At 43.4% G+C, this 21,837-nt stretch overlaps 1 protein-coding gene across 4 annotated transcripts in view; it reads left to right on the top strand.

The window, feature by feature from the left end:
- HMCN2 (hemicentin 2) overlaps positions 1–21,837 on the top strand; it is a 222,500-nt gene that overhangs the window by 158,931 nt on the left and 41,732 nt on the right. For all 4 annotated transcript variants that reach the window (XM_056812558.1, XM_056812559.1, XM_056812560.1 and 1 more), the window contains 17 exons: positions 109–268; positions 605–729; positions 1,402–1,585; positions 6,881–6,978; positions 8,190–8,462; positions 8,825–9,015; positions 10,275–10,356; positions 10,471–10,607; positions 11,044–11,185; positions 11,299–11,443; positions 12,154–12,281; positions 12,819–12,975; positions 14,367–14,488; positions 14,774–14,938; positions 18,205–18,312; positions 18,626–18,760; positions 19,087–19,221. In XM_056812558.1, the coding sequence (XP_056668536.1) occupies positions 109–268; positions 605–729; positions 1,402–1,585; positions 6,881–6,978; positions 8,190–8,462; positions 8,825–9,015; positions 10,275–10,356; positions 10,471–10,607; positions 11,044–11,185; positions 11,299–11,443; positions 12,154–12,281; positions 12,819–12,975; positions 14,367–14,488; positions 14,774–14,938; positions 18,205–18,312; positions 18,626–18,760; positions 19,087–19,221 (2,487 nt within the window). The remainder of the gene's footprint in view (positions 1–108; positions 269–604; positions 730–1,401; positions 1,586–6,880; positions 6,979–8,189; positions 8,463–8,824; positions 9,016–10,274; positions 10,357–10,470; positions 10,608–11,043; positions 11,186–11,298; positions 11,444–12,153; positions 12,282–12,818; positions 12,976–14,366; positions 14,489–14,773; positions 14,939–18,204; positions 18,313–18,625; positions 18,761–19,086; positions 19,222–21,837) is intronic.

Here is a 21,837-nt window from a genome sequence, read left to right on the forward strand (position 1 = left end):
GATGGCTCAGCCCAGTATGGTCCATTGCCAGTATTTGGTACTGGGGGCTCTTAGGTGTTCTACTCCCCACCTTGATCCCAGGCCTGAGGACCTTTCCTCTGCTTACAGTGGCCCCGAGGATCCTGAGCTCTGGGGTTCCCCAAGAGCATAACATCCTAGAAGAGCAGGAGGTGAGGCTAGAGTGTGAGGCAGAAGGGCAGCCACAGCCAGACATCTCATGGCTGAAGGACGGGAGGCCCCTGGGAGTCCACACTGCTCCCCATCTTCGGTATGGTACTGCCCTTCAGGGCGTGAGGCCTTTCTCCTGCTCCTGGCTGCTAGTGCCTTCCATTCTCCACTTGCCTTCCATCTATTCTGTGAATACTTTGTATATTCCTGACCACTTACCAACTATCTCCTCCATTAGAGTGTTAGCTCCTTTGAGGGCAGGGTTCATTTTTACCTTTATTTTTACCCCCAGCACATGGTACAATGCCTTGAACATATCAAGCACTTAATGAGTGTTCCTTGATTGACTAGCACCCTGAGGATTGGGTGGAAGGGAGATTGGGAGGGGCAAGGTTGGACCCTCTTCCCTATCTCTTCTGTGCCCCTGCTGGAGCAGGTTCTATACAGATGGCAGCTCCCTGGTCCTGAAGGGCTTGAAGTCTTCTGACTCAGGGGCATATACCTGCTTGGCTCAGAACAGTGTGGGAGAAGACACCAAGCTGCACACCGTCAGTGTGCTGGGTAAGGGGGACAAAAGGGCAGGAGCCGATCCCAACCTGGAGCTGCAGCCCCTTCCCCTCCCAGTTTGGCTTCTGATGACCCCTAGAGCTTGGTTTGGAGCCAGAGAGTGTAGCCTGAGTAACAAGGAGTGAGGAGATCAATGTTGACATTTCCAGGACCTCTTAGGCTGGGGCATCATGGTGTGTTAACCAAGATTGGGTGGAATCATCAGAAGACTTGGTTTTTAGTTCCCATATCAACATTAAACTTTTAGGCACGTCACTTAACACTCTCTGGGCTTCAGATACCTTATCTTTAAAGCCGATGTTTAATAAATCCTATGCTACCCTCCATGGATAGGATTGTTGAGAGGATACTATAAGCTTGGAAGTGGACCAAGTTAAACCCAGGGGCTCCTTAATCACAGATAGAGCACTAGACTAAAATTTACAAAGGCTTGGGTTCAAATCCTGACTCATATTTACTAGCTATGTGATCTGGAAAAGTCAATTAAATTTTCTGTGCCTCAATTTCCTTATTTGTAATATAAAGGGGTTGGACCACATGTTCTCTAAAATCTCAAATGTTGAGAGTTCTTTAAGGGGTAAGATATTTTTCTGGGAAGGGGAACTGGACTTATCTAAGAAGACCTTCTTACCTTTTGTTACTGTTTCTCTTTTTCCCTTCCATCAGTTCCCCCCACCATTGAGAGAGGGGCCAATGGATCAGAGAACTTGATAAGTGTACAAGGGGAGCTGGTGACCATGGCATGCCCAGCCCGAGGCTCCCCACCAATACAGATTAACTGGTTGAAGGATGGCCTCCCCATGCCCTTGTCCCAGCGCACCCACCTCCATTCCTCAGGCCGTACCCTCAGGTAAGAGAAGAGTGGATGGGTTTTGGTAGGGACATTAGATATGTTGACATCTCTCATAAATGACTTATGGTGGTGAGTTAAGTATTTCTGGTTCAAGAATTTTACTACTTCTGGTCTTCAGGAAAAATAAATCTGTAATTTATTTTTTAATCCTTGCTCTAACCTCCAGTCCTTCCACATCTTCCTTTTCTCTCAATTCATTCCCCTTGCTCTTACTTCCCTTCTTTTCCCTTTATAGTTTTGATTGATTCAAGTATAATACATTGTCCTCTTCCTTGGACTCTCTTACCTTCCTTCTCTCCCAATCCCCAGTATTAATACTATTCAGGCTTTGCCAAATCTTCAACCTAGGTTACCTATCTTATATGCCTCTTTAGAGCCTTGTCATCTTCTATATCAGTGGCATCAGACTTAAATAGAAACAGATCCAAGTGGATTGCATATCGACTTAGAAAACCAACATTAACACCATCTATGTTGTTTTGGGGCACCTTGGAGACACAGTCAATAATGTGCTGGGCCTGGAGTCAGAAAGACTTTTCTTCATGAGTTCAAATCCAGCCTCAGATACATTCTAGTGATATGACCCTGGTGGACAAGTTACTTAACCTTGTCTGCCTCAGTTTTCTCATTTGTAAAACGAGTTGAAGAAGGAAATAGCAAGCTACTCCAGTATCTTTGTCAAGAAAACTCCAAATGGTGTCATGAAGAGTCAGATATTACTAAAAAAAAAAACCAGACCAATTTTATTTTTATTTATTTTTGTTAAACTTTTCCCAGTTGTATTTTAACCTGGTTCTGGAAGAAACATTCACCTGGGAATTTGACATTTCTACTCTGTATAATGGGAGCAAGTTACACAATTGAGCTTAATGGGCCCAACTATAATGAGACCCAACTATGGGACCTATTTTAAGTGGGCCCTACAGACTAATTAGTATTCCTTTTATTCTCCTGTGACTGTCCTTCACAATAACTGATACAAATTTCCAAATCTTCTCCTCAATACACTTATAGCAAACTCTCTTTTCTCTTATCATAGAATCTCACCCATTTTACTGAAAAAATGGAGCCTATCTGTTGTAAGGTCCCTCTCCTCCCCTATATTTCATGCCTCAAAACTGCCTCTGTATAATGTGCCATCCTTTTATCCTTTGATCTAGTTCTGAGTAAGAGGTGTTCCTTCTCTCCTTGCCAAAACCAACCTCTCTGCTAGCACCCTTGATCCCATCTCCTTCTGTCTTCCCTGGGAACTTGCCACTTCAGTCATTCCCACCTTACCCTCCTCTCAGTTTTAGTCCCTTTTTATCTACCGACTTCTTCTTTGCTGTCTACAAACATGCCCAATTTTCCCTAATTCTTAAAAAGTACTCCAATTGGCCCTATAATCCCCTTGGGGTTTCTCTTCTCTCTCTCACAACTAGATTCCTAGAACCCATTACACTCATTTCTATTGACTCAACTTTTACTCATACTTCTGACCCTACCACTCAATTGAAACTCCTCTCTCCAAGGTTACCAATGCTCTCTTAAATCTTAAGTTCAGTGGCCCTTTCTCATTCCTTCTGTGAGAAATTAAAGGGATTAGGGCAGCAAGTGGGAAGAGTAAAGCATACTGACTCCATCTTGTGACTCAATCCTGGAGCTAACTCAGTTCTCTTTTATGGGTCTGATCCAAATTCTGTCTTGTGAGAAAAGTTTATTCAATTGTGGGAACTGGAAGGAAATATTATTGTGTTGTTTGAACCTAGCTCTTCATAACTGGGAAACTGGACCACCTCTCCCTGCTGTTCAGAGACCCTTAACTAAGACCTTGGTTATGCTGACCAGAAATGCAAGAAAATTCTAAAATTGTTGTAAAGAGTTTTCTCACAATTGTACATCTTGAGCAACCCATATGTCTTATCTGGCCCCGTGCTGGACATTCAGTTGTTGTTTCCATGTTCCTTTGATTGTTTACTTGGGGAGGAGTAGGGCATCTCTTTTTCTGAATACTTTCCGCCTCCCAACTTTGAAAGTCCCTAATTTTTCCTCCAGTTAGAAATCAGTTTACCTAATACATTGTTGTTTCCTTTGAATTAATTGACTTTACCTGATTAATTATTTTGAATGTATAAAAGCTTATTTCCCCCTGGATTTGGGGTCTAGCCCTAAGCTGAAGAAGAAGCCTGGTCCTGATTTGTTGGCAATTGCTGTGCATTGCTTAATAAATCATTTTTCTCAGAATCATGAACCTTTTTTTTTTAGTCATTTCATCTTTCATTTGTTACACTTCTCACACTGAACACCTCTGTGGCTTTTGACACTTGTTGACCATTCCTTCCTCCTTGATATTTCCTTTCCCCTTGGCTTTGTATTAGGTGGTTGATCTTTATAGATTATGGTGATGCAAATCTGCCACCCTCCTCCCTTCTCTCTCTCCTCCCTTCTCCCTCTCTCGTCAGTCAGTTTCTTCTGTTAATGACAGCTGGAAATCAGATCTGAGTGAGTTTCCTGATATATTTAATAGATAACCCACTCTTTGAATAGATAGAATACTATTTCTATTTGCTCCTGTCCTAATTCTCCTACCTGCTCGACCACTCCTTTTAAGTTCCTTTTCTGGCATCATCATCTACCTCCTCTCATCTGCTCCTCCTCTAACTGTCTACTCCTCCACTGGCTGTACACACACTCTCTCTTTTTATGATCTCCCCAGGTGCAATGAGTTCATTATCGTGTCTATGCGAATAAAAACAATAGCTATTAGTTAGCATTTACATGGTACTTTAAAGTTTGCAAAATGCTCGATTTTATATTGTCGTGTGATCCTCAGAACAATCCTAGGAGATAGCTGCTATTATTATCCCCACTTTATAGATGAAGAAGCTGAAATAGATAGAAGTTATTCTTCATCATAATAATAGTTAATATTTATATAGTGCTTAGTATGTGCCAAGCACTGTGCTAAGTACTTTACAATTATTACCTCATATGATGCCCACAACAACCCTGGGAAGTAAGTGCTTTTATTATCCTCATTTTACAGATGAAGAAACAGAGATTAAGTGACTTGCTGAGCAGTAAGGGCTAGGCAATGGGGGTTAAGTGACTTGCCCAGGATCACATAGCTAGAAAGTGTCTGAGGCCAGATCTAAACTTGGTAAGATGAATCATCTTTTCTCCACTGTGCCAACTAGCTCTCCCAAATCTTTATATTCAACCCTAACCTTTCTCTTGAGCTCTAGTCCTCAATTACTAACTACGTTCTGAGTATCTCCACCTAGCTATACCACTAATACCTAAAACTCCACAGATCCAAAGGGAAGCTCATTATCTTGTTCCCAGAACTATCTATCTTTCAAACCTCCTTTTCTCTGTTTAGCACATCATGTCCTTCCAGGTACTCAGCTTCTTAATCTTGGGGTCATCCTCAACCCTTATGTCCTGTCATTTGCCCTATCTAAATTTATTACATGGGAGCAGCTAGGTGGTACCATGGATAGAGTGCTGGGTCAGGAAGATTCATATTTCCAAGTTCAAATTTGGCTTCAGACACTTAGCAGTTGTGTGACTCAGGGCAAGTCATTTACCCTGTTTGCCTCAGTCTCCTTACCTGTAAAATGAACTGGAGAAGGAAATGGCAAACCATTCCAGTATCTTTGCCTAGAAAACCCCACATGGGGTCATGAAGTCTGAATGGCTGAACATCAATCTAGCTCATATCCATCCACAGCATCTATCTCTAACATCTGTCCTTTTCTTCTATACATAGCCACCACTGTCATCGTCTCTTGCCTGGACCTCTTGCAGCAGCTTCTAATTTGCCTCTCAGCTTCCAGTCTCCCCCTTCTCCAATCTACAGCTGACAAAATAATCCCAAAGCATCTAAGGCATAGGTCTCACCATATCACTCTTATGCTTAAAAATTACCTCCTTTGCCTGGTATTTAAAGCTCTCTATAATTTGTCTCCAACCTGCCTTTCCAGACATATTTCATATTATTTCCCTTCATGTACTCTGTATTCCAGCCAAATTAGACTGCTAATTATCCCTGAGTGCAGCTTTCTGTCTCCAATTTTTATTCCTTTGCACAGGCTGTCTCATGCCTGAAATGTACTCCCTGGCCACATCTTAACTGTAGCTCATTTGCTTTTTCCTGATACCTTTCCTTGCTTCTCGGGAGAATTAGAGTTCTTTCTCTCCTTAATTTACTTTAAATTTGCTCATCTGTGTGGTAGCTCCCAGTATAAAGTAAGTCTCTTGAAGGGTAGGATTGTTCCTTCTGTTTTCTTTGTATTCCCAGGGTCTAGCACAGTTCCTAACACACAGAAGGGACTTAAAACATATTTGCTGAGTGGATGTTTAAGGATGTTTAAGGTGTGCTGGAGTGAATATAAGATTTAGTGCCAGAAGACCAGAGTTCAAATCCCAGCTCCCAGATTTGCTGTATTGAACTTAGATATTTGATTTCTTTATCTCACTCCCCCAATACACTCCTCCTCTCAGGAGGGTATTGGCAAATATTTAACAACCAGCTCTCTGGAGAAAAATAATCTACCCCTTCAATCTACCTCTTAAATTTAATCTGCAGTTATTAATATTTTCTACTTTCTTAAGTTTAGATGATCAACAAAACTATAATAAATCAAACCCCAATTTGTAGCATTTACTAATTTCTGAGGTATAAATGCTCACACTGAAAATTTAACAATCATTTCTTGAAAATCATCCCACCCTTGCCTTCACCTCAGTTCTCTATTCCTTGAAAGTTGCTGTCTTTTTATCATCGGACTTTGTCTGTCTGACATTCTTTACTTCTAATTTATTACACACACACACACACAAATCTTTGAGCTTCAGTTTGCTAAATCTATAAAATGGGGGTGGGGGAGAGAGTGTTGGATGGGGTCCTTTCCAGCTTCAAATCCATTATGACTTTATGATCTGTAAAGTGGAAATAAGAGTGTTAGGACTTCCTACTTCTCAGGGTTGTTTGAGAAAAGTACTCTGTAAGCCTTAAAGCTCTCTAGAAATGCGAGTGATTATTATATTGGTTCTTTGAGTATTTACATGAAGCTCAGGTTTCTCAGCATCGGCTGGCCAAAAGGAGCCAACTTTATCCCCTTCCTTCCCCACTTGCCTAAGTCTGCCTCGCCAGCAGTAGCCCTGGAATTCCCTAAGGTGCAACGACGTTGTCAGGGTTGGCTTTGGGTAGATCAGGATGGGGGAGCAGGATCCCTGCCTGTTGGGAATGCACCCATTTGGTCTTTTGCTCATACTGGGCCGGTCCCTTTCTTTACCCGCCATGTTCAGGATTTCCCAAGTACAGGTGGCAGATGCGGGAACTTTCACATGTGTGGCCTCCAGCCCTGCCGGAGTAGCTGAGAGAACCTTCAGCTTACAGATTCATGGTATGTAGGAAGGGGCTGAGTGTGCGTTCGTGGCTGGGGCCGAAGGCTGCGCCCATCCCTGAACAACTGAGTCTTCTTCTTAAGTTAGGATAGCCTAACCCTCCCCAATTCCAATGGCTGGTCAGAGGAAAGAATAGATGATTCTGGTGGGGGCGGAGGACAACGTGTAACATGTCAGAGCCTTCCTATAAGATTCTCCTCAGAGTTTGTGCCTGGGGCCCCCCTTTAGTCATAGAACCTTAGACTATACAAGCTGGGATGGGCTTTGGGAATCATGTCATCTAGTTCAACCCCCTCATTTTAGAGATGAAGAAACTGAGGCTCAAGATGGTGAATGGCCTGCCTCAGGTTTAGACAAGTAGAGATGTAGCAGGAAGTAACCCTTCTCTTAGAAAAAGTTCAAGATTGACTAGAGTTTTTTTTTTTAATAATTCTTGCTCTTTTGAATGGACTCCTGGCTCTGACACTTACTAGCTAAGTAACTGTGAGCAAACCTCTAGGCCTCAGTTTTCTTATCTTTAAAATGGGAATTTATAATATTTGGCTTATTAGCATCACAGGGGGGTTGGGAAGACAACTGTTGTTATAAAAAAAAAACCTATAAGCCTTAAAATGCTATCTAATTGAATTCAATAAACATTTATGAAGCTCCCAGTCACTGTGCTATGATTGCACAAGAGGATAAAATATCAGCTTTTGTAGTGGAATTGTCATTGTCATTATTATTATTATTATTAGAAATGAGAAGGGGACCTTGTTTTTAATGGTATATGGAATTGCCAAATGAAGAAATTCCCTTTGCCAATGAAGGTCAGCACCTTCTCCACAATTTATTCATTTGACAGAGGTGCCTGAGGCCCTGAGAGATTAAGTGTTTTACTTAGGGGTACCTAACCAGGATGTGTTCAAGGTGGGTTTGGAACCCCGATCTTCCTGGCTTCAGTCATCTAGCACATGGTCCATCATCATCATCATCATCATCATCATCATCATCAGTAAATGGCAATATAGAACCTAGTATTTGAGGCCATTGCCCATATAATCATCTGGCAGCAATGCCAATGTGTGAGCACTTTAGTATTTTCCCAGTTCCCTCTCAGGGCCCTGACACTCCATTGAGATATATGCCATCACTGGTGGGAAACCTTCTGTTGGACCTTCTAGCGGACACTGGACAGAAGATCTGCCGTTCTCTTCCCTCCTCTCCCTAGTGCCCCCCGTCCTAGAGCCGTCAGAGACCAAGGATGCCATGGCTGTAGTGAGAGGCTCGGATGTCACATTGCCCTGTGAGGCCAGAGGTAGTCCCCTGCCTGCAGTGTCTTGGCTCAAAGACGGGGCATCCTTGATGCTCCAGAGGCTGGGTCTAGGGTCTGGGAGCAGCCTGCAGCTGGAGGCGGTGCAGGCCGATGACGCGGGGACATACTCCTGTGTGGCTATCAATGAAGCTGGCGAGGCAACCAGACACTTCCAGCTGGCTGTAATGGGTGAGTCTCTCACTCTCTTTCCCCTTCTATCTATATTGTCTTTCTATCTCTTTCCTGGCAGCTCTGGGCTAAGGAAGGAGGAGAATAAAGGCAGGGTCTCTTGGGGGAAGATTATGAAGAAAGCCAAGGTCAGGCTACCTGATGCGTCAGAAAAAGGAAGCAGATGGACAGGGTCACTTAGAAACTCTGGGCTGGGGACAAGGCTCGAATGTGGCACTCACCACCTCTGTTTGGGGCACTGGTAACCCCTAGTGCATGCATTTCTCAGTTCTCTCAGAGTATTCCTTCTGGTGCCATTTCAGGAGGAAGAGGGCAAGAGCAGCCCTACTCCTCTGGGGACTCAAAGACTATCCCCCTTGTAGAACCCCCCCACATTGAGGACTCGGGCCAGGCTGAAGAGATGCTGCTACTTCCTGGGGCCCCTTTGGAGCTGATCTGCAATGCTCTTGGTAGCCCCATGCCCAACATCACCTGGCAGAAGGATGGGCAGGTGTTGGCCAGGCTAGGGAGTATCACCAAGGATGGGCGAGTCCTCCGAGTGGAAGGTGTCCAGGTGTGTGTATATGTCTGTGATTTCCCACTTGTGTGAGAGCCCAATCATTTTCCAGACCTAGTCAGGACTTAATTCTGGGCCTCCTGATCTATTTTTCAACCATTATTCACTGTGATCATACTATATTCATAGCCCTTTGCTGAATATACAAAGAGTAAGAATTGATCTGTGTCTTCAGGGAACTTACTGCCTAGTCAGAGTCAGAAACGATATGTATAGGGGCAGCTAGATGGCACAGTGGATAGAGCACCAGGCCTAGAGTCAGGAGGATCTGGGTTCATTCTTTCTTGCAGACACTTCCTAGTTGTGTGACCCTGGGCTAGTTATTTAACCTCAGTTGTGCTTAACCTTTGCTTTTCTTTTTTTTTTCTTTTTTTTAATAAACCCTTACCTTCTGCCTTGGAGTCAATACAGTGTATTGGCTCCAAGGCAGAAGAGTGGTAAGGGCTAGGCAATGGGGGTCAAGTGACTTGCCCAGGGTCACACAGCTGGGAAGTGTCTGAGGCCAGATTTGAACCTAGGACCTCCCGTCTCTAGGGCTGGCTCTCAATCCACTGAGGTACCCAGCTGCCCCCTTAACCCTTGCTTTTCTAAGAATTGTTACTAGGGCAAAAAGTGAGGAAGGAAGGAAGGAAGGAAGGAAGGGAGGAAGGAAGGAAGGAAGGAAGGAAGGAAGGAAGGAAGGAAGGAAGGAAGGAAGGAAGGAAGGAAGGAAGGAAGGAAGGAAGGAAGGAAGGAAGGAAGGAAGGAAGGAGAGAAGGAAAGGAGAGAGGGAGGGAGGAAAGGAAGGAGGAAAAGAAGGAAGGAAAGGAAGAAGGAAATGTATAAAGGGAAGAATGGGCAATCAGATTGGAGAGGAAAGCTAAAGGCAGACCATGTAAAGACTAGCATTCAAGACTAAGGAATATAGACTTGATCCTGGAGGTAGTGAGAGCCATGGCAATGGGAGAGAACAGAAAGGGCATATGATTTGAACCAGAAGACCTGGTTTCAAGTTTGATAGTTATAGAACCTTAAGCAATTCACTTCATGTATCTGATGTTCGGTTTCCTTGTCTGGAAAATTTGAGCTGTTGAATTAGATGGCATATATTATCCCTTCTAGCACAAATGTTTTATAATGTTTTTGTAGCCAAGTTTTCTGAGCAGGCCGGAGATAGGATAGCAGTGAGGTTTTAGGATGGTGCATCTAGAAACAGTGACTGTGTACTATGTCTTGGAGGGGTGAGAGGACCAGTTCTTATTCTACTTATTTCTTAGGTGGATGATGCTGGCTTGTATACCTGCCTGGCTGAGAATCCTGCAGGGGAAGATGGGAAGAATTTTTTGGTTAGGGTGCAAGGTAGGTACTCTAAGCTAAAGGAAGCTGGAGGAAGAGAATTCTGTGAATAGGGCTAGCCAATCAATCAGGTGAATGTTTTGGAGTGTTTTATGTGTCTATCCCTTCTCTGGCCAGCACCGCCAAACATTGTTGGATCCCGTGAAACTAGAACAGTCATTGGGTTGGCTGATGGACAGCTGGTCCTAGAGTGCCCAGTGGAAGCAGACCCACCACCTAAGATTGAATGGCACAGAGAAGGCGTCTTGCTCCAGGTGGGTAGGCTCCAGAGGGACTAGTGATTCCAAGAGAATACTTTTGTATTTCAGCTGAGCTAGGTTCCCTCTCCTTATCCCAGTGCCAATTTATGGATCCAGGGTATTCAGCCAGGCAGAGGAATGATGCTTCCTCATGAAGGACCTTGGACTTTTACACAGGGTCTTCTTTACCCCAGTACATGGTGGTTTGACATTCTCTGGGAAGGTGTCTGGAAAAGAAGGCAGTGCTTAGGATAGGGCTGTAGCCTTTAGCTAAGTGGAAATATTTCAGCACTGGGGAAATTTTCTCTGGAGGAGAAAGTTATATATCCTAGGCCTTGGAAAGCCCTGTGGATCTATGGATGGTATCTTGGGCCCTCTATGGCAGTGCCAATGCCCAATCTGAGCTCCAGTTCCAGTACTGAAGAACCATGTCTCTTTGTGGGCTTGTTAGGCAGATGCCCACACGCTGTTCCTGGAGAATGGGCGGTTTCTTCAGCTCCAGGCCTTGGATACATCTGACAGTGGCGACTATAACTGTGTAGCCAGCAATGCAGCAGGTAGCACGAGCCTGCCCTTCAGTGTGGAGATCCACAGTGAGTAGTACCAGCCCCTGGGTCCTGAGGGGAACAAAACAAGGATTCTGGCCCAAGAGTCAAGCCCAGGAATCTACTCTCTCCAGGCCCTAGCTCATGCCTTTTCCTTGCAGTGGCTCCCACGATCCAGCCAGGTCCTTCAGTGGTGAATGTTTCAGTGAATGAAACAGCTCTGCTGCCCTGCAAGACTAGGGGGCTCCCTGTGTCCCTGGTGAGCTGGAGGAAGGATGGAATCCCACTGGTTCCTGGAAGCCCCAGGTATAAACTAGACTGTGACTGAAAGGAATGCCAGTCAGAGGTTGCCACGAAGAGCCTTCATATGTAGAGATGATGATCTGTGGTTGGAGTATTTTATTCCAGCACTGGGGATGGGTTGCACCAAATCATCCACACGCATTCACTTTTTCCCCCTCTTTAGATGACCAATTGGGATTTGTGGGTTAGCCTGGAACACAGAAATGATTACTACATGGCCCTAGCTTCATTAGATGATTTTTGTGGCCTCTCATGACCACTGAGAAGTTGAAGGAAGTCCCCAGAATCAGGCCGCTTCCACCTCCCCTTCCCATCTTATTTACCACACATGTGCCTCATTTATGGAGATGCTGAGCCCTTCCTTTGATCATAAGATGATAGGCTGGGGTTTGCCAGAGACCTCATGAGTCAGGACCAAATCAGCCATGGCCATCACTTGAATCACACCAGGCAGTATGGTACTGACTTCACCAGCAAAGGAGACTGAAAGGGAAGGGTCAAAGGAAAGGGGAAATAGGAGATGGGAATGTAACATCCTTAGGGCAACATCCTGATATACCATCCTGGATTCATCTACCTTCAGGAGGCCTGATGGGAAGAGCCATAGTCAATAGCCTCAGCTAGAGGCTAGCAGGAATCCAATCCTCTTTTGACCTCTGCCCATTTCATTCAATAGGTCTTTCTGCTAATTCAATCATTTCCTCTCATCTTAGGCTAGAGTTTCTGTCAGATGGCTCCCTGAGGATTCAGCCAGTCTATCCCCAGGACTCTGGGTATTATCTCTGCCAAGCTTCAAACTCAGCTGGCTCAGACCGGCAAGGACGGGAACTTCGAGTCTTCGGTGGGTAGAGGACCGAACAGTCAGAGGCTTTGTGTTCAGGATATTGTGACATCAGACCTAAGGTCTGTCCATCCTCAATTCTGCTGGCAGTAACAGCTGGTTGGAATGAGGCTCATTGTTATCTATAATACTACACCCAAAGGTTAGGAACATCCCCAAATGGGTAGCCTAATCTCCCTTTGGTACTTATTAGGAATCATTCACTCTATTAATCAATCAGTTAATCAGGCAACATTTGTTAAATGCCTACTATGTGCCAGACATTGTCAGGTGCTGTAGTTTGTTGAATTTCCTTGTGGCTTTTAGGAGTGAGTATCAAGCCTCTCCTTTCACACTTAATGCAGTTCAGTTGAACAAGAACATATTTGCCTGTGCAGGCTCATAATAGCCCCCTGCCACTGCAAGACCCCTCCTCCATTACCCACATCATGTTTGTTAGAGACATGAATAGCTCATTCTGAAGCTTTTGTTCTCAGATCTTTCATCCTCTTATCCTAGACTTTGGGCATTTTTTAAACCTAACTTTTCTATCCACAGAGCCCCCCACCATTGCACCTGGACCCTCCAACCTAACATTGACTGTGCATACCCAGGCCACCCTGCCCTGTGAGGCCAGGGGCTCCCCAAAGCCTCATGTAGTCTGGAAGAAGAATGGACAGACTCTGAGTCTGGATCGACATCAAGAGGCTTACAGGTCAGTACACATGTATTAGTGGCACTTTGAATCAAATAGTCAACAAGCATTTTTAAAGCACCTACTACATAGCAAGCATTGTGCTAGGCACCTGGGGAATGCAAAAACAAGTGCTCCTATCTTCAAGGGGCATATAAATTAGCAGAGGGAAGGAGGGAGGGAGGAAGGAAGGAAGTAATTAAGGAAGAAAGAGAAGGGAGAGAGGGAGGGAGAAGAGGGAGGAGGAGAGAGAAAGGAAAGAGGGAGGGAGGGAGGAAGGAAGAGAAAGGAAAAGGGAAGGAAAGAAAGATTAAATACTAGGAGGTAGGTACTAATATTGTCTCTAGTTAACACATAAGGAAACTGAGGCAAACACATTCCAGATTTGAATTCAGTATTTCTGTCTCCAGGCCCAGAGCTCTATCCATTTTACTACCTAGTTGCCTCAGAGAAACAAAAGTACATATATATTTTATACAAAATATTAGGTCTTATGTGATTTCCCCTCAGATATCTGATTTAAGCCCTACAGCAACTATAAGATCAGGTCAGCAGGACAGGGATTATTTATTGTGCATTGTCCAGATCAGGATACGAGGTCCAGAGAAGTTCAGTTTCTTCCTCAGGTCACAAATTGCACAGACCTGGGAGGAGATCCCCAGAGTTCTTAGATCCAGATGTGTGCATATAGGACAAATAGCAAACAGGGATGAGTTGTCACTTCTATGATAACAATAGTAATTAATGATAATATTTAATTTTAGCCATGCCACAGTAGAACTGATCAAAGATAGCAAGTCTGAGAGTTGTTCAAGAGCCCCCTCTGATACATACCAGCTTTATGATCTAGAGTCACATAAACCCTTGGTGCCCTCAGGCACTCTAGAAGATTATATGGGGCAGAGCAGATGCCAATTTGCATTTGTAGGGAAAGTTTCTTAGTTCCCCATATCATTGAAATCACATCACAGGTCCACACAAGAAACAACACTAACTCCTACTTAAATGGTATCATAAGATTTACAAAGTGCTTTCCTCAGAACCCTATGAGCTAGTTAGTACAAATATTATGCCCATTTTCCAGATGAAGAAACTGAGTTCCTGATTTATGAAGAAACTTGACCTGGTCAGATAGCTAGTTATTGCCTAAATTGGGATTTGAACCCAGGACTTCCAACTCCAAATCAAGTACCTTTTCCTCATCTCCACATTGACTCTCAAAATAAGGGACTTGGACAACTTCACTTTTAAGTCTCTTTCCAACTCTAGTATTCTGTGATCCTACCTGACTGGGAGAGAGAACAGCCATGTAAATTCCTTTTCCAAATAGGATAAGAGGAAAAAAGAACCCAAATTCTTCTTCAGTCCATCTGGGATAGCCTCTAAGTTGGTCCGTATGTCTGTTGCCCTAGGCTCCTGCCCTCAAGTTCGCTTGTGCTTACTGACCCTGACCTTCAGGACACAGCCCAGTTTGAATGTCTAGTGAGTAATGATGCTGGAGAGACCCGGCGACTATTTTGGGTCACTGTGTATGGTAAGTATGTGAGAAAATGTGAGAAAGCTAGGGGGACTGGGTGCAAGGTGGAGCCAAGTGGAACCAAAGCTGAATACCCAGAAACATCCTTGGGGAAGGGAAAAAAAGCTTCTTCCCCTATCACCACCTCCAAGAAAGCAATAAGACCCATCAAAAGATCTCTAGGATATGGTCCTATTTCCCAGAAGAGTTAGGAATGATCCCAAACTTTCTGCTGTTTTGTAACAAGTCTACAATTCCCACCTATCCTATATTTGGGTACCATTAAAAGACTTTCTCCTTCAGTGCCACCTACTATTGCTGATGACCGGACAGACTTCACTGTTACCAAGATGGCACCAGTGGTCCTGACCTGCCACACCACTGGTGTGCCAACTCCAGTTGTTTCCTGGAGCAAAGGGGGAGCCCAGCTGGGGAAGAGAGGGAGTGGCTATCGTGTCTCTCCCACAGGTAAAGGTGGAAGCTGTCAATTAACACCATTGAGAGCATTCATTGAGTGCCAGGTTCTATGCTTGGGCCTTTGAAAGGGTGTATCAGGGGAACATAGGACCTAGGTTCTGCTCTAAGCAGGGTTACATCCAAAGTGGAAGAGACAGGACAAGTGTATACCTGCAAAGCCATTTAGAAATGATTGACTGGAGATTGGTGGTAACCTTAGCCAAAACAGAGAAGTCAATTGGAGGAGTTGGTTTAAGGAGAAGACAAATTTTTAAAAAAGCATTAATCTGGGGGCATCTGGGTAGCTCAGTGGATTGAGAGCCAGGCCTAGAGACGGGAGGTCCTAGGTTCAAATCCGGCCTCAGCCACTTCCTAGCTGTGTGACCCTGGGCAAGTCACTTGACCCCCATTGCCTAGCCCTTACCACTCTTCTGCCTTGGAGCCAACACACAGTATTGACTCCAAGACGGAAGGTAAGGGTTTAAAAAAAAAAGCATTAATCTGTAAGTCAGGAGTTGTGGTTTCTAGTTCTGGTTGTCTACATACTTACAGTGTGATCTTGGACAAGTTGCTTCCAATCTAAATGGACTCAGTTTCCCCATCTCAAAAATAAGAGGGTTGTGTTAGATGATCTCTATGGTCTCTTCCAGCTCTGAGATTCAGGGAATCTAGAATTATGAAGCAAATTCAGTTGAGTGCATCAGTGTTGAACATAAGAATGAATGAAGTTGAGAGAGCAGCTTGGTGGCTCAGTGGATTTAAGAGAAAGGACTAGAAACTGGAGATGGTGGGTTCAAATCTGGCCTTAGATACTTCCTAGCTATGTGACCCTGAACAAGTCCCTTAACTCCCATTGCTTAACTCTTACCTCTCTTCTTTCTGGGAATTAATAACACAGTATTGATTCTAAGACAGAAGGTAAGGGTTTAAAAAAGAATGAATGGAGTTTGATGGGGTTAACTAGAGAAAGGACCCTGAAAGGAGTTTCTGAACTTGCTATGGAACAGGGAAGAACATGTATTGACAGGAGATGGGAGTAGGGATGGGAGCTGGAGGGGATGGAGAGGAATATTGCAGGCCCAGGAAATAGAGTCAGTCAGGGCTGGAGCAGGGAGGGATATGTATACCAGAGTCAGTTCATACTGACTTGAGAGAGCTGGTTATTAAATTTTCTCTTTAAACATTTACATTTTGGAAATTGGCAAACATGACAAAATCAAGGCTAAATCAATTATTCTTTTGATTTCTAGACCTAAGAAAACAGCGGAGAACATAATAAAGAGAGTTAAGAGAGTTATACTTATCCCCAGCTTAACATTTACCAGCACATTCCTGCCTGGAAGGGAATTTAGAAACCATCTAATCCAAGAGGATTAGGAAAATTAGGAAACTAATTTTATTGAAATATAGTTATCAAAATATTTTTAAAGATTAAATGCACGGATCCCATGAAATCTAGCCATGGAACTTTATGGGGTCTATGGAACAGGATTAAAAACCTGTGCTCTAGCCCAATCCTCAAATTTTACAGATAAGGAAACTGAGATACAGAAAAAGTAATTAACCTTTCTAAAGGTCTTAAAAATGGAGAGCTGGGGGGGGAGGGGCAGCTGGGTAGCTTAGTGGCTTGAGAGCCAAACCTAGAGACAGGAGGTCCTAGGTTCAAATCTGGCCTCAGACACTTCCCAGCTGTGTGACCCTGGGCAAGTCACTTGACCCCCATTGCCTAGCCCTTACCACTCTTCTGCCTTGGAGCCAATACAGAGTATGGAATCCAAGACAGAAGGTAAGGGTTTATTTAAAAAAAATGGAGAGCTGGAACTAATAAATCACAAAGCAAGGCATCTATAGGACTCTAATAATAGTAATGTTGTGGATGCACGATGAAATGACTGAAGAAATAAAGGTTTGATCTTCCAAGCATGTTGATTTATAAGTAATGCATGCCAATTGCCCAACAAATTGATACTAGTTCCCATCTTTAGCTAAGGACTGGACCCCCAATTCAGGGGAAATAAGCATTTATACATTAAAAACAATTAATCAAATAAAGGCCAATTAATTAAAAAGAAACAATACAACATTAGCTAATCTGATTTCTAATTGGAGGAAAGACTAAGGACTTTCCAAGGTGAGAGTGAACAGGTTTAAGTCCCTGAATTCAGAAAAAGAGGTGTCCCACTCCTCTGAACTGGCTGTCTATATATAATCAAAGGAACATACAAACAATAACTAATTGACCAGGGCCAGTTTTCGGATAAGCCATATGGGTTGCTTAAGATGTATAATTGTGAAAAGTCTTTGCATCAGTCTTTGGATCTGAAGGGATTTCTGGTTAGCATAACCTCATTCCTTAATTAAGGGTCTCTAAGGAGCAAGTAGGAGCTTCTCAGCTGCAGGGCAAAGTCCAAACAATACAATAAAATTTTCTCTCAATTCCTAAAATTGAATAAAATTTTCTCATAAGACAGAAGTTAGACTAGATCCATAATTGAATAGAAACTAATCAAGCTCCAGAATTGAGTTACAAGATGGAGTCAGTGAGGTTCACTAAATTGCTTCTATTCCCACTACCACTTGTCCTAATCTCCTCAGTTCCCTCAGTAACAATCATAGCTAGCATTTATATAGTTCTTTAAAGTTTTCAAATCCTCTTGATTCTTAAAATAATCATGGGAGATAGTGGCTATTATCAGATCCATTTTATAGACAAGGAAGCTAAGGCAGGCAGAGGTTAAATGACTTGCCTAGTGTCATACATCTAGTAAGTCTGAGGCTTTCAATTTAGGTTCTCTTGACTCCAAGTCCAGTACTACTACCCATTGTGCTACCTGGCTGCCAAATCAATTCCTACTATGAGGCATCACTCCCATTCTAGAGATGAAGAAACTCAGACTCAGGGAGAGGTTTAATGACTTGCCCTTAGAAAGTATCAAAGTCAGGATTTGAACCCAGGTCTCCCGATTTTTCAATGCAGTGCATCTCTCCTTAGGCCTGAGTCTCCTGTTTCCCATCCCAAAGTTGTTGTTTTTTGTTTTGTTTTTGTTTTTGCATTGCAGTCTACCATCTTGGCTTTTATAAAGGAGAAAAAGGTTGCAAGGCTGTGTGAGGACCCTGTGGGACAAAGACTTAGCTGGATCAGAGATCCCCTGCAAGGGAGAGGAGTGTGTATAGAGAGTAGCCTGTACAGGGAACAGACATGCTCCTTAATCCTCTCCCAGGCCTGGAGTACTTGTTCTCATGCCTCTTTGTCCATGCCTTTTTCTTGTTCCTTGCAGGTGCCCTGGAGATTGAGCAAGCTCTGCCCATTCACACAGGCCGCTATACCTGCACAGCCAGGAATGCCGCTGGTGTAGCCCACAAGCATGTCATCCTCATGGTGCAAGGTAAGGCTGGTGGGACCTCCTTTTTCACCTCAGAGAGGGGAAAGATCCCAAGAAAGAGAAAAGTTTAGACTCCTAGACTCTTTGATGGGAGGACCAGCTAGACTCAAGGTTCAGGAGTCTATTGATTTGGCTTTTTGGATGGATCACCACCTGTGAATCCTCCTTCCTCTTAAAGGTTCTTGGAAGTTTCATAAAACACAGACCAGAGATCCCCTAGGCCTTCAGAAGGGCAAATGTGACCAGGACAGTATCTCAGGACATAGACCTGGGGGACCTTTGGTCTCTTCTCTCTTTGAATGCTGTTCTGTTTCAGCCTCCCCAGTGATAAATCCATTGCCTAGTGTGGTACATGTGATGGCTCTAGATGATGTGGTCCTACCTTGTGAAGCCTCTGGCATTCCTCGACCAACAATTACCTGGCAGAAGGAAGGGCTCAGCATTCCAACAGGTGGGACATTTGTGTGGCAACCAGAGGTGCGAGCAGCATGATTCTTGGAACTTCCCTCAACTTTCCAGAGGCCAATGAATCCAGCTACTTCTTTTTTACCACCCTGTTCTGCCTTTATCTCCCCCTAGTCCTAACTCTCCTTCCCTGTCTTAGATTCTCTATCCCAAATAACCCAGCCGGTCAATCTCCAGTGGCTTCCTGTAGAGCCCTTACCACCATCCCAGATGGGAGACCAAGGAAGGGCATCTTACCTTTTCTTGGACTCCTTGAAATAAAAGCAACTCTGGTAGTTACCAATGCCTAATTTCCACCATTGCCCCTTCCAGGTACTGGTGCCCAGATTTTGTCCAGTGGGCAACTACGGATCTCCCGAGCTAGTGCAGAAGATGCAGGCAATTACTTGTGCATTGCCAAGAATCCATCAGGGACAGCTCTGGGTAAAACTCGGCTGGTGGTGCAAGGTAGGAACAAGCAAGAAATCTAGTCTGGTCCTGGGAACTACTAATTCTAGGAGCTCAGGAGATCTCTTTACACACCACTGCACCCCCCAACCATCACCACCACTACCATCCCTTCCATCCCCACCATCATTTCCACTACTCCCACCACCCTCTACCATCAAAATTCTCAGTCAGAAAGCATTTGGGATCCTTTTGAAGAGAGGAGGACTAAGGAAAAGACAGTTGTTTAAAATGGGGCCCTAAAAGAAAGTCATTCAAAGATCACTATTCCTGGGCATGCTCACATCGATTCTTTCCTCCCACCAAAAAAAAAATTGTATTGATAGCTTTTATTTTAACATTACACACATTTCCCACTATATGTGTCACCTTACTACCTAACAAAAGAGATCCTTTTTAACAAGATTTTTAACCTGGATTGGGGGGGAGGGGATCTTTTTTGAACTTTATTTTTTTTAATTACATGTAGAAACAATTTTTGACAATTGTTTTCTAACATTTTGGGATTCTGATTCTTCCCACTCCAATGGTAAATAATCTGATATAGATTACATCAGTGCTTTCATGCAATACATATTTCCATATTCCCCATTTCATGAATGAAAACACATATCACATATACAATAAAAAAATTTGTGAGGGAAATAAAGTGAAGGATGGTGTGCTTTGAACTGCAATCAGATTCCAACATTTCCTTCTTTTGCTTAGTGGTTTTTTTTTTATTTAATCATGAGTCCTTTACTGACAATATTTTAGTTTTTTATAGTGGATCATTATACTGTATTTCTGTTACTGCATACATTGTTCTCCTGGTTCTTCTTACTTCACTTTACATCTGTGTATATAAGTCTTTCCATATTTCTCTGAACTCATCCTACTTATTGTTTCTTATGACACAATAGTTTTCTGTTACAATCATATACCATAACTTGTTCAGCCATTCCCCCATTGATGTACAACCCCTCATTTTCCAATTCTTTGCCACTACCAAAAGTGTTGCTAAAAATATTTTTGTACCATACTACACCATACCATTTTCCTTATCTCTGATCTCTTTGATTTTTTTTAAAGAGTCAGTTTACTTTTATTTTTGAAAATTTTATTTAACATTTTTCCTTGGTTACAAGAATCATATTATTTTCCTCCCCTCCCATAAAGCTTCCTCAGAGGGGAGAGAGAAGCTTTAAGGTAGGAAGATAAAGGATAGAAGTTTTAGATACCACGAGGGAGATGATGGAGTTGAAGTAGAGATATGAGGTGGCAGGAATGAGTCTTTATTAATTACCAATAAGCCACAGCCAAGCTCTGATCAAAGGACCCTTCCGAAGGCTTTTACCAGTCCAGAGATCCAGATTCAATACCACACAGGTCGGAGAGATGATAGAGAAAGATTAAAGATGGAGCAAGGACAGCCATCAGTGCGAGCTGGAAGGGAACAAGAGCAAAAGAGAGAAAGGCGGAGCTGGCTGAGGCCTATTTAATCTCTTTAATATGCAAATATACACAGTACATAGGGATGATCATCATTGGTTAATGACAAGGTATAGGTGTGGTTTCTCTTAACCAGGTGAGCACAAAGAAACCTGTGTTCCCGCCTAACCTGGGGGAGGCTGGGGTCAAGGGTCAGAGGCTTTCCCAGCCACGTGCAATACTGAGCATGCTCAAGACTGAGCATGCTCTCTTCTAAGGCAATCTGTACATACCAACTGTTCCCCTTGCCCATAGCTAGGGGTGGACTGCTACATCCCACCACCCCTTCTCATAACTGATGACAATTCCACTGGGTTTTACATGCATCCTTGGTCAAAACCTATTTCAATGTTGTTGATGTTTTCACTAGAGTGATCATTTAGAGTCTACATCCTCAATTATATCCCCCTTGACCCATGCAGTCAAGCAGTTGTTTTTCTTCTGTGTTTCTACTCCTGAAGTTTTCCCTCTGAATGTAGATATTGTTCTTTCTCGAAAAACTCTCTGAGTTGTTCTGGATCATTGCGTTGCCACTAATGGAGAAGTTCAATTACGTTCATTTGGGCCACAGTGTATCAGTCTCTGTGTACAATGTTCTCCTGATTCTGCTCCTCTTACTCTGCATCAATTCCTGGAGGTTGTTCCAGTTCACATGGAATTCCTCCAGTTCATTATTCCTTTGGGTATTCCATCACCAACATATACCACAATTTGCTCAGCCATTCCCCAATTGGAGGGCATCCCCTCGTTTTACCAATTTTTTTGCCACCACAAAGAGTGCAGATATGAATATTCTTGTACATGTCTTTTTCCTTATTATTTCTTTGGGGTACAAACCCAGCAGTGTTATGGCTGGATCAAAGGACAGATAGTCTTTTAGTGCCCTTTGGGCATAGTTCCAAATTGCCCTCCAGAATGGTTGGATCAATTCACAACTCCACCAGCAATGCATTAATGTCCCAATTTTGCCACATCCCCTCCAGCATTCATTACTTTCCTTTGCTGTCATGTTAGCCAAACTGCTAGGTGTGAGGTGGTACCTCATAGTTGTTTTGATTTGCATCTCTCTAATTATAAGAGATTTAGAACACTTTTTCATGTGTTTATTAATTGTTTTGATTTCTTTATCTGAAAATTGCCTATTCA

This window comes from Monodelphis domestica, chromosome 1 (assembly GCF_027887165.1).
Source record: "Monodelphis domestica isolate mMonDom1 chromosome 1, mMonDom1.pri, whole genome shotgun sequence".
In the NCBI taxonomy this organism is placed as follows: domain Eukaryota; kingdom Metazoa; phylum Chordata; class Mammalia; order Didelphimorphia; family Didelphidae; genus Monodelphis; species Monodelphis domestica.